The sequence below is a fragment of the Cantharellus anzutake genome, assembly GCF_015039405.1.
Source record: "Cantharellus anzutake strain C23 chromosome Unknown EI90scaffold_1, whole genome shotgun sequence".
NCBI lineage: Eukaryota > Fungi > Basidiomycota > Agaricomycetes > Cantharellales > Hydnaceae > Cantharellus > Cantharellus anzutake.
This window is the reverse complement of record NW_024066951.1, coordinates 2,349,203-2,360,513: the sequence shown is the minus strand read 5'-3', so window position 1 is coordinate 2,360,513 and position 11,311 is coordinate 2,349,203. Positions and strand designations below refer to the sequence as shown.

The following is an 11,311-nucleotide window of genomic DNA, read 5'->3' as shown; positions in this document are numbered from 1 at the left end:
ATCCTAGGCGTTACAGGACGCACAAAATTCGTTGAGACGAAGCCCAAGTCAATTGGCGGTCGAACGCCGTGGTCACTTGGTCCACTTGAGTCAGATTCTTATATAGTATACCGCTGTTCCCCACACTTTATGATCAGATCCAACCGAGTTTTGTTGCCTCGAATCCTATGATGACTGTCCATTGGTGTTCCCCTCGTTCAGGAGCGACCCGTGTTTGATAGACTGCGCTGTACTACCACGTCCCGTGGCCACCAAATGTAGCATCTCTCAGTATTTATACTAAAAAAGTGCCAACTTATGGTGAGAAGGGATGGCATGGCGTTTGAAATACCATCAGGTTTACTGCGACCCATAGCTCACAAGGAAAAGATAAGCCACTAGAATGAGCATTGGCGTCCAATTCAATGATGATAGGAGGAAGTACGTGAAGTTTATATGAACCTCGTACTCTTTCTTGATTTCCAGCACCTGGATCGGCATGCATCGAACGATGTCGGGGAAGAGTGCTGACACTTCACAAACCGTCAGCAGAAGCAGGAGAAGAAGCCGCAAGCAAACTGTCCAGCTCACTGTCATTCCCCATAGTGATATTGGCTACTATCTTCTTGAGTACCGTCTTTCGCTTGATGAATTTCTTGTCCTTTGTCGACTCGGCCTCTTCGAGCTCCTAATTCTCACATGTGTTTCTGGTACGGGGACGATGTAGAATCAATCAAACCTTCCGGAACTCCTGAATCTTTCCTCGGGCGAAGAATTTGGCATCGCTACCCATGTGGGCGCCAGAGAATGAAGTGACAGGCAAGTGACAGGTTTGTTGTTGATAGTTATTTATAGATTCCTTGATTTGGGAGTTTCAAGCGCCCGATGAGTCGACCACGCTCGTCTCTTCCTTATTCGCTTCATGCATCCATTACTTCTTGTCTTGGGGTCATAGAACGGGTGTCCGAGCAACAAAGCCCCCCCTAATCACGTTCATGCAAACAGAATTGGCCGTTTCGGATCGTTTATGCTACAAGTTCAATAATCAGCACCGTTCGGCCGTCTTCCTACGCAGGGCCGTCGAAGCACGTCGGATTCTCAAAAGGATACGCAGGATTCTCGTGGGCTTGTCTCTACCTATCGTGTGTATGCATCTTTTTTCGTGGACTCTAAAAGGTTGCCCTGCAATTTGCTTCACCTCCATCGTGGCCACACCCGTTAAAATAGACCAGTAAACAAAGCATTTCCTGGACACATCTCCCTCCCAAGCGCCTACTTCCGTCCTCTCTGCACGCCATTCATGAATTATGCCTGCTCTTGAATAAGGTACCGTCTCGGTCCAGTTTATTTCTTGGTTTCTAATGCTAATGCCAATGCAGGCCATGACAGTTTTACGAAGTGCTTATACGTGCGCATTTCCTGTCCAGATGAACAGTTTTTGTAGCTGACTCTATATCCCCAGCTTCTCTGAACTACAGCATGGGACAAAAACATTCCGCGCTCAAACATCGATGCTGGTGGCCATTTTTAGCCGAGTACCTACGGTATGCGTAGAGCTTAGGAGCGCTTTTGACGCAATATGGGAATAGTTTATGCAACTTTCTAGGGTTCTTCGGGTCGGTGAGATCTCTCTCATCCCTCATCTATGTCTGATTTGTTTTTCAGTGCGACCCATGAAGCTTCCCCAATCAGATCAGTCCCCTGACCGCCCGAATCCTTTTAAGCCTCTTGTTATGTCTAATTATGCTTATCTCGGGGCGAACGCGAAGGATGCGGGAAAAGTGATTCCCAAGTCGACCAAGGACGTTGACAATCTTAATGGAATCGCAACGGTTGAGGCTACCACCTCTGTTCCCAGCAAAGACGGGTGCCCACCGGGCACAGTACCAATGAAACAACACTTGCGCCCCATGTTGCCCTCGTCGAAGACTGGCTTAGGCGCTCATCGATCGGGGCCACTCTATCACCCCGTGGGGGTATCTACTCAGACAGCCCCTCTGTGGTCTTTACTGAGGAAGCGGAAAGTGCATCGAAGAAGGCTAGGAAATTAGAAACCAAGAAGAATAAAAGGAACTGAGAAAAAGACGAGATTGATGACATCTTTGGCTCGCTTTGACGAGTACCTTTCGGATACCATACGTTCTATCTCTGGCATAGAAATGAGTACTGTTCGTGTCACAACTCGCTGGAACCAATGCCATGTATTCATTCTTGCTACTCTATAGCGTGCCCTGCTTTGGAACTTCATGCGAAAATTCTATCCCCGGAGAAACGACCCTCAAGCACGAGATTTTATCTGTTCACAAACCTATTCCGGGCGGAGTTCGTCTGGGAAGAGACGTGTGTCTCGTTCGATTTGGCATCATCTAGACTCAAGTTAGTCAACAGATCGCTATCTGAACACGGGGCTGTGTAATTGTCAGTGTTCTTTGGGGGGGGGGGGGGGGGTCAGTGTCGATGTCGAGGGTGCTGAGACAGCCAGCACGATGCTGTTAAGGATAATGAATAGATACCGTCGCCTAAAGTAATTGACAGAACCCTATCCATCATGAATCCCCATAAACCACGAGGGCACACGGCATGGAAACAACTTCCGCGTTCTCAGCCATTAGGGGAGATCTGGTGTCAAAGGTAGATGGAAAATATCCCTAGGCCAGAACGTTAGGCCAGTTTGTTTGTCTGACCTGCAACTCCAGACTGCTTGTGACAGCTGCCAAGAGCAGGGCTGTGTAGAGCAGTAAGTGCCACTTCAACGGTTTACCTGCGCACGCGAATTAAGAGTTGATGCCACCCAGTGATATTGACGAATTCCGTCACATTTTCTCTCATAGTCATGACATAGTTGTAATAGCGGGCGCAGATCTATTAGCCGGTTCAGGTGAGGTTTTTGGGTAATGGATTCGTCCCCCGTTCTCCTTCTAATCTCTTTGCTCACTGCCCTGAGCTCCATCATTTCCGCATCGAAGGCTTCTGGCCGATGTTCCCCTAGGGCTCCTTTTCCTTCGAATACAGGTCTGCCGGCCACGTAACCAACCAAGCCATATCCGATCCTCCGTTTGCCTCTCTCTTAGGTGTAAGGAGCCGTCCGTGTATACGAAGAGGTAATCCGGGTCCATCGCGTAGCAATAATCATAGCGGTTTCGTGCCGAGCAATATTAACGGGGCGCAAGCGGCGTTAATTTATCGCATTCCATCTCTGCTGACATACGTGCTGCATCAGCGCGCTTCATTCAATCTAGAGTATTAATTCATGTCGACTTATTCACGAAGATCGACATATTAACTTCGTAATTATGATCCGGGTGGCGCACGGTCACGGTTAGGACCAACAGCCTTATTCACTGTCCCGCTTACTGAACAAACATTGTCGGCAGGAGAAGATAGTCAGCGGGAAGGGTCTTCGAGGTAGGGAATCACCTGGAAGTGCACATCATGTCTGGATTTCGTCGTTTGATGATCGACATCCAGTAGTAGCACTAGTCATGTAGTTGCACAAGTAGTTACCAAGACCATGTGCACGCCACCTGCATTTGGTAGCGACGAGATGTGGTAATACAGTGCAGATCAAAACTAAACTGGGAAGGCATGGTGTAACACCAATGGGCAGTCATCATAGGATTCGAGTGAGCGAAATTCGGTTGGGCCATAAAGTGTTTGGAATTAACAGCGCACGGTAAGCTAGAATCTGTGGACCAAGTGGTCGCGTTCGACTGCCAATCAACTTGTGCTTCGTCTCAACCAATTTGCATCATCGATCGATCCAAACCTCGACGTCATCGGTTATGCAGAAACATAGACCAGTACATCAGCGATGAGCGATGCGAGGAAAAATGTGTTAGAGAAAGAAATATTAGAATTGAAAGATGCAACTGTGATTTGTTATGGGTGTAGCGTGGCTAGTGAACTCTGTAAATATTTTATCAATGGTTTGCAATCAAAAAACTGAGGTTGGATTTGTTGGTGTTCTCGAGCCGAATATACCAATTCAAGCTTGCCTGCCATGTGCAGGCAGTAAAGTGGCCGATGCAATGACGAGGAGAACATGCTCAAATCTGGACCATTTGTGCCTCAGAATGACGTCCGAGATTGGTAAGAGCATTATGTAGATCCTTGAGCGAGTTGGCCAATTTTGGGGCATATGCTCCTGGGTTAACAGCAACTAAGTGGTGGTAAAGTTTGACGCTTTCTTCGATGAATGGGAGTGCCTCCGAGTGCTGTCCGAGTTTGGAAAGAGCATTATATAGATTGTTAAGTGACATGGCCAATTTTGGGGCATATGCTCCTGGGTTAACAGCAACTAGCTGGCGCCGGATTTTGACACATTCTTCGATAAATGGGAGTGCCTCCGAGTGCCATCCGAGATCCGAAAGAGCAGTATATAGATTGTTGAGTGACATTGCCAAATCTGGGGTGTATGATCCTGGGTTAACGGCAACTAGCTGGCGCCGGAGTTTGACGCTTTCTTCGATGAATGGGAGTGCCTCCGAGTGCCGTCCGAGATTGGAAAGAGCATTATATAGATTGTTGAGTGACATGGCCAAATCTGGGGTGTATGATCCTGGGTTAACGGCAACTAGCTGGTGGTAGAGTTTGACGCTTTCTTCAATGAATGGGAGTGCCTCTGAGTGCCGTCTGAGAAGCAAAAGAGCACTACATAGATTGTTGAGTGACATGGCCAAATCCGGGGTGTACGATCCTGGGTTAACGGCAACTAGCTGGTGGTAGAGTTTGACACTTTGTTCGATGAATGGGAGTGCCTCCGAGTGCTGTCCAAGATTGGAAAGAGCATTAGTTAGATTGTTGAGTGTCATGGCCAAATCCGGGGTGTATGATCCTGGGTTAACAGCAACTAGCTGGCGGTAGAGTATGATGCTTTCTTCGATGAATGGGAGTGCCTCTGAGTGCTGTCCGAGATTGGAAAGAGCGATATGTAGATTGTTGAGTGACCCGGCCAAATCCGGGGTGTATGATCCTGGGTCAACGGCAACCAACTGGCGCTGGAGTTTGACACATTCTTCGATGATTGGGAGTGCCTCCGAGTGCCGTCCGAGTCCGTCAATGGCATTATATAGATTGTTTAGTGACCTAGCCAAATCCGGGGTGTAGGAGTTTGAGTCCACAGAAACAAGGTAACGGCAGAGTACAACAGAATCGTTTGCTGCCTTGTATGCCTCCTGGAATCTTGAAAAAAATTGCAGGGTCCCCGGAAGCTTGGTAAGCACATCAGCCAGTGCACTAACAGCCCTGTGGTCAACAGCCAACTAGAAGACCATCAGGTAGTTTCTTTAACACAATTCATAACCCATACCTTGGCCCACTCAGGAAGTAACAAGATACTGACATAGCTTTCCATTCTCACACAGACTTCCATCCACCGAGTTGCTTCCTGACTCAGAAACATACCAACTAACCCAGCAAGCTCCTCTGATGGTCCCTTGACTCCACTTAGGTGGTGGACGATGTGGCGACATGCGTAACGAAAGTGCTCAGATAACTCCGATGGAGGAATGCGCGGCATTTCATCTTTTTCGGACAAGTTTTCGATCAGTCCTAAGCCCTTTACAGAGCAGAGATCCTTGTTCAAAATCTCGGTACATCGCAGGGCGACCCTGGCATTCTCCACCCCCACAACTATGGGAGGGCAATGCAAGCTGATTGTTTGGGGATGGATCCGATCGACAATAAAATCGCGGAAAGATTGGTGTAAGATGCAAACCGGAATGTGAGAATCCTCAATTCCTGAGAGCAGTGGAGCAAGTTCGGCCAATGCATATCGAACAGAAGACTTGAGGAAAGGTGACAAAATTGAGTCCCAGGCTGTGATGGACAGAGGCTCCTGAGCAACGAAGATTGCTCCCATCACGATTGGGTAATCGTGCGCAAAATTTTCATCCTCCCAAGCACACTTCTTCAAGATGCTTGTATACAAGTCTTCCATCATCTTCTCAGCAGGGACCTCTGGTCGTTTGGCACCAGTGTCAAGCAGACTTTTTAGTGTCCCCATAGGATCCTGGTTGGTCATCTTCATGTAGCGAAAGATGGTGCTGATCCAGATAAACAACCCATTTGCTCGTTCCGAGATCTCCTGCACCATTTTATCCTCGTCCTTAAGATTACGCTGTAGATCCCAATGTAATTTCTTTAGCTTTTGCAGCTGGAAGCGTATGAATCTAGCACAGTCCCGCACATTTGCCTCGTCCAAGAGATCGATAGTGAGATGATCAATAGGGTAATTGGGGGAGAGGTAGCGATTCACGAGATCAAATTGTCTCGATGTGATGAAGAATTTTATGGAAGATGGTAGCCTGGGCACTTCATCCCCAAGAATTTCGGCAAGGGATTCGAACGCTTCTTTGTCACATTCATCTAAAGCGTCGATGATGATCACCATAGGACGGTCAGAAGGCGGAGGTTTATGGAGTAGAGACGGAGCCACCAATTTCTTGAACTGCGTCGCGAATGAAGCTGTTGAGAGACTAGGATCGTTTCGAAGAGCAGAGGTAATGAAAGTGCGGTAAACGGGGTCATGGTCTGCCAAAGCTCGAGCCATGCCACTGAATAGAAAATCAGGCCGCGATCGTTCGCCCGCTTTAAAGAAGAAGGGCAGTAACAGGGTAACATCCCCTTCGCTGGCACATTGTTCTGCTATCGTGAGTGCAATCGAAGTCTTGCCAGCACCGGCCACAGCAGTCAACAGCATTAGCCGGTTCTCGCTATCCTCAGTGTTGCGGCACCATGCCATGATACGCTCAATGAGATCAACCCTAGTGTCTTCCAGGCACGCCTGAGTGGAATCATCATGAGCAAGATGAGGGTATCGGAGACTATCGAGAATTTTGTCTTCGTGTAGACGACGTTCTATGGCCGCTAACTTGGCGCCAGTTATCAAGTTCGTCCTAACCTGCATCGGCCGGAAATCAGAACGGTTATGGAAGGATACTGTAAGGAAAGCTACCTGAAACGATGCCAATGCTTTGTCAAAATCTTTCTTTAGGTCGTTAATTCTTCCCGGGTCTTTCAAGTAGGAGAATGTTTTTCTGAGAGTCGATCGTTTCTCTACTTTTTCCCGTCTTTCAATTTCGGACTTAATCTTCTGTAACGCGCTGGGACTTGATGTAACTACGATATCGAAGACTGCCAAAATGGATAGACTCACCCATCAAGCTCTGTGGCACTTTCCACCCATGGCTTTGCCTCTTCCGCTGATACATCATCGGACTTTATGGCTGAAGATACGTTGGCCATGGTGCTCGCTACGTATTCACCGAAACCAGCCCATTCCTTTGCGTTCTCCCTGAACTTCTACGTGGCGCAAATCGGCGTGAGCTTTCACTCGTAAACGAGCATAATCATTACCAACGTTAACCTCGTCGTAGATGAAGAGTGCAGCACTAGTCGCATTCTTCAGGGGCGGACACCAATCAGCCGTGGCATTGACACCTCTAAGAGTTAAAACCGCCAAGTTACCCCCCACTGCGAGGAGATCTTTTGCCTGTTGCCTCGGAGTTTCAGCCTCTTGCTGCAGCGACATGGTCGACAACGGACAAGTAGATGGAGGAAAGAGCTTTAGGCGCGCAACGCACGTGTGAGCCCCTAAACGCTCAGAAGCTAGAGCCACGAGGCCTCCGGCTTATTATGGAAGGTTGAGGAAGAATATGATATATGTATGGACTATTTGGTCGACACCATACGGACCTCTGATCCAGTATCAGCGGCGAATTCCAGCGGTGGCATGACCCAGTATCATGCCGCCCAGAACTGGAAGCAGGATGAATGTGATTAGGAATAAGAACTAGATATGAACGAGCAAGGACTATCGGGACGTCATATGGAGGCACTGGTCACTGCGCTCGATTCGTACAGAGAGCTGGCGGTAAGCGCCGGTGGAGCACGCGCACGCGACGTATGTCAGTGGAGGCAGGGGATCCAGTCTAGCTTTTCATCAGGGTCTTGGAGTGCAATCAGCTATACTAGTCGGATGCCGGTAAGTGGCCGAGCGCCGGCTTTGCGCGCGTTAATAATGGGCCGCGGGCAGGTAGGTATATATCAGGCTTGATACCTGTCGTTACGTTACCGCTCTGGTCTCATTGTCAAATACGTAGTTGACAACACACCTGCAAGCTGACGGTTGATGCCATAGAAAAATATCAGGATCGTGGAGTCGAGAATGACGAAATAGTTGAAAGTATCCAAGTATAGGACAGTGTGCCTGACGTAATGTATGTACCGGGGTACTAAACCACTGGAAGACAGGGATGCCCCGCCGGGATAACTTGGCACTGAATCGGAGTGTATACTAGCCACCGGGGAATATCGAGATCATAAAGAGTGTGCAGTTGGCGATGCGCTTCAATTTGGTTGATAGGCTTTGTTGATGCGCCGACATAATCAGTTTCCGATACTCAGTACAGTAGCCCAGTTTCGTGAAATAATCTTAACGGAAACAACGCCTGGTGTTCTGCTATACATATTTTGAACTGAGATCCGTCGGGGTCGTCGCAATATGTTCGGCCAACTCCGACACAGAAATTACATTCCCTCGCAAGTTGAAGTTCGCAGGCTCTTTCGCCAAATTCTGGCGTCTTTAAAATGCAGCAATTAGCATTCGTTTCCCAACTATGCACTGGCCCTTTAGGACTACACGATCACCTAGCCCGAAATTTATCTTATTTAACACAACCCCATGTCAATCACCATGTCAATCTTCTAGGGCCAATCCTTACGGTGCTCGCCAACATCTAGGCTTGACTCTAGCCGACACACAACGTTACCATACGGTTGTGCCCACTCTGGCTGAGATACTCCATCGAAATTTCGTTGCGACACTCCATTCCGTATCCCTGTTGACATGTGAGTGCGCACGGGGAACCTGCCCCTTACACGTCCAACCCATGCAGGTCTCCATGTGGCACTCCTACTCAGGCACGGGTTTTGTACTCACAATGCCTGGAAATTGAGCCTGACGTCCAACCGGTCACAGGACTTCAGAATTACCGAAATGTGTCTCGAGACCGCTCGACACCAAGTGGGCGCGTTGAAGGAACATCGCCTTCACTTCTCTCGGTGCTATTGAATATCGAAGGGTCTCACAGCGGTTGGGCCGCGGTTCGTTAATGCGACGCCGGTTCTTACTGAGGTGCACACAACACTCACTTCAGTCCAAGGGGCTCAACCAATGATGATGCGATCTATCCCTCTTTCTCTGCCCTCGCGCCTCTTCTCGCCGCCATCCTAGTGCCCTTCACTATACCGTTTCCCTTAACGGTCTCTTTCTATTTTTCCTCACTCTCCCTTCGCCCTTTGTCAAGTGCCCTACCTCTGGACACTTGTAAGGGAAAGCAGGCAGAAACGACAGCGACTGATTTGCTACCGCATTTTTACTGTGACAAGGACTCCGCCGGTGTCTCATTGTCGTCATTACTGGTTTTCCCTGAATATAACTGATTTTTTTTTAGATCGCCGATTCGTTTCTTCCTCCTTTTTTAAAACCCCCGAAACGTTAATTTCTCAGGACAACCATTTCGAATTCACCTGTGTGTCTGGTCGCATGTGTCTAGGCAGCGTGTTTGTAAATGGTCTGGGTGGAACGGCATGGGCATGTTCGCGCACCTGCGTCTCAATCGTCTTGGCACTACGCGCCAAACTATCTCTTTTGCCTTCCGCCAACCAACCTCCGTGTTTCGACCCCCTTTTCCTTCAGAGTCCTATCATACCGGATGCTCCCATGCTTCTTCGGCAAATCCGCACAAAAATAAGCGCCCAATGTCAGCCAAATCCCCAACAGGCCCATTGCTGTCCGCTTTGCACCGCTCTTTAAGGTGAACGATATAGGAGTCATCTGGGGCCCTTATTCTGATCTTGGGATCGTGCAATTGTTCTGCTGACTGACCACTTTCATCCCAGCATCTTATTCCCGCATCTGCGATTACTTATACGAAAGCTTTTATTCTTGGGGTCTATTCGGGCCATTAGCCAATATTTTCGATCAATATCAAACAGAGACGACGCTCTTCGGATAGAGCGACCATATAGCAGGTTGATAGGAAAATGGTTTTCTGGATTAAGCGGTAGAAGGTCGTTACACTCTAAAAGAGTTGGTGATACTGTCGATATCCGTGGCCTTGTCTCCACTTTGAGTTTCATGAAAATGAAGGATGATGGGGATCAAATCGTCTTGGTGGATGGCCGAGTGCCCCTGCTCAGCGGCATTTGATGTCTAAAGCTGACAATGATGTCAATTTCATCCTATGTAGACTTTTGGTGGAGCCGGCATCACGTCCTTCTAGCCGCTTTTGTTTTTCCAAGGCGGTTTGGGTAAAAGGATGACGAAGCCACCCATCATTCTTCGCCTGGTCCCGAAGAACTCCCACTGTCCATGATTCCCTTGACGATTCACACATGCTTTGAGACAGATCGCTCTATCGAGTACAAGAACACGGCGATTCTCAAAAAATGAATTGATTCCACTGAGCCCAGCCCCTAGAACTTGAAGATGACATGTCAGGCTCCGCCATTCATATTCACGCCCCAGAGTCAAGAAGTCCTGTCAGTAGGGATCCTAGACATCAATAGATGCATATGGACATCGCGTGCAGGTAGTGTTGGTAGTCAGATCGACCCACTAGCCAGGCTAGCGACGTGAGGAATTCATAGACGAAAAGAAGAGACTATTGAGGCAACTTACACCGATAGAGCCGAAAGACTGGATGATGACGGAGGAAATTCCCAAGAGTGAATGATGGAGAGTACCTCGGTGAGTATCATTGGCCAACCTTGGTCCTAGGTTAAGTGGAAATATGGTCTTACCGTACAAATCTGATGAGTTCAACGCGCAGAGGTGCAATGGTCGTCTCTAGAAATTCTACGGATGAAATTGAACAGAGTCGTTACTCGAGCGGAGAAGGTATCCTATGTGAGTGATGGGTACCGTGATGACTGCCCACCTGGCTAAGGAGGTGGCTAGTCAGAAGCAGTCTTGAGATAAGACCGCTCTAATACGGAAAACAAGCTGAACGGCGTTGACTTAAGAGCCCAAGGGAAAAGCCAAATGCTGATACCGGTATGAGCGAAAAGGGGGATGGCTTAGGCTGCAACACTCTCAACCCAAACGCGTGCTTGGGGGTCTCCCACATTCGGGAATATCGCACGAGGTCCTCTTTCGTCTCAACCATTTTTCCTGGTTGAATGTTCCATTCCCACTACTGTTCTGACAAGCCAGAAATTCACGGAATGAAGGAATAATCCCGGCGTCACCGTCATTCAAAAGGACAAAGGGGTAAGGAAATGGTCCCCCTTATTGGGTTCGCCCAGATCGTGAATTACCCTGACCGAA

The 11,311-nt window shown here is 48.5% G+C and overlaps 4 protein-coding genes across 4 annotated transcripts; 2 read left to right on the top strand and 2 right to left on the bottom strand.

Moving 5' to 3' along the window:
- Window positions 1-70: 70 nt before the first annotated feature.
- Window positions 71-809, bottom strand: EI90DRAFT_54154 (uncharacterized protein). Its single transcript, XM_039067767.1, has 4 exons — window positions 719-809; window positions 571-667; window positions 449-512; window positions 71-294 (listed from the first exon to the last, which is right to left on the bottom strand). The coding sequence occupies exons 1-4, from the start codon at window positions 770-772 to the stop codon at window positions 198-200; spliced, it is 312 nt and encodes a 103-aa protein (XP_038924063.1). The 5' UTR covers window positions 773-809; the 3' UTR covers window positions 71-197.
- Window positions 810-846: 37 nt separating this feature from the next.
- EI90DRAFT_54055 (uncharacterized protein) lies at window positions 847-1,672 on the top strand. Its single transcript, XM_039067765.1, has 5 exons — window positions 847-1,121; window positions 1,207-1,305; window positions 1,359-1,387; window positions 1,442-1,595; window positions 1,645-1,672. The coding sequence occupies exons 1-4, from the start codon at window positions 975-977 to the stop codon at window positions 1,566-1,568; spliced, it is 402 nt and encodes a 133-aa protein (XP_038924062.1). The 5' UTR covers window positions 847-974; the 3' UTR covers window positions 1,569-1,595; window positions 1,645-1,672.
- EI90DRAFT_54052 (uncharacterized protein) lies at window positions 1,420-2,122 on the top strand. Its single transcript, XM_039067764.1, has one exon. It carries the CDS (start codon window positions 1,572-1,574, stop codon window positions 2,028-2,030), a length of 459 nt encoding a protein of 152 aa, XP_038924061.1. The 5' UTR covers window positions 1,420-1,571; the 3' UTR covers window positions 2,031-2,122.
- A 1,438-nt stretch (window positions 2,123-3,560) lies between these two features.
- EI90DRAFT_53983 (uncharacterized protein) lies at window positions 3,561-7,012 on the bottom strand. The gene is made up of 3 exons (XM_039067762.1): window positions 6,935-7,012; window positions 5,288-6,875; window positions 3,561-5,240 (listed from the first exon to the last, which is right to left on the bottom strand). Exons 2-3 carry the CDS (start codon window positions 6,719-6,721, stop codon window positions 4,026-4,028), a joined length of 2,649 nt encoding a protein of 882 aa, XP_038924060.1. The 5' UTR covers window positions 6,722-6,875; window positions 6,935-7,012; the 3' UTR covers window positions 3,561-4,025.
- Between the last annotated feature and the right edge of the window lie 4,299 nt (window positions 7,013-11,311).

Coding starts and splice junctions, on each gene's coding strand:
- EI90DRAFT_54052 (XM_039067764.1), top strand. CDS start 1,572: ATGCAACTTTCTAGGGTTCTTCGGGTCGGTGAGATCTCTCTCATCCCT.
- EI90DRAFT_53983 (XM_039067762.1), bottom strand. CDS start 6,721: ATGGCATGGTGCCGCAACACTGAGGATAGCGAGAACCGGCTAATGCTG. Junction 5,241..5,287: donor TACTTCCTGAGTGGGCCAAG/GTATGGGTTATG, acceptor ATGGTCTTCTAG/TTGGCTGTTGACCACAGGGC.
- EI90DRAFT_54154 (XM_039067767.1), bottom strand. CDS start 772: ATGGGTAGCGATGCCAAATTCTTCGCCCGAGGAAAGATTCAGGAGTTC. Junction 668..718: donor AGATTCAGGAGTTCCGGAAG/GTTTGATTGATT, acceptor TGTGAGAATTAG/GAGCTCGAAGAGGCCGAGTC. Junction 295..448: donor GTGCTGGAAATCAAGAAAGA/GTACGAGGTTCA, acceptor TCTCACCATAAG/TTGGCACTTTTTTAGTATAA.
- EI90DRAFT_54055 (XM_039067765.1), top strand. CDS start 975: ATGCAAACAGAATTGGCCGTTTCGGATCGTTTATGCTACAAGTTCAAT. Junction 1,122..1,206: donor TGGGCTTGTCTCTACCTATC/GTGTGTATGCAT, acceptor CCGTTAAAATAG/ACCAGTAAACAAAGCATTTC. Junction 1,306..1,358: donor TATGCCTGCTCTTGAATAAG/GTACCGTCTCGG, acceptor ATGCCAATGCAG/GCCATGACAGTTTTACGAAG.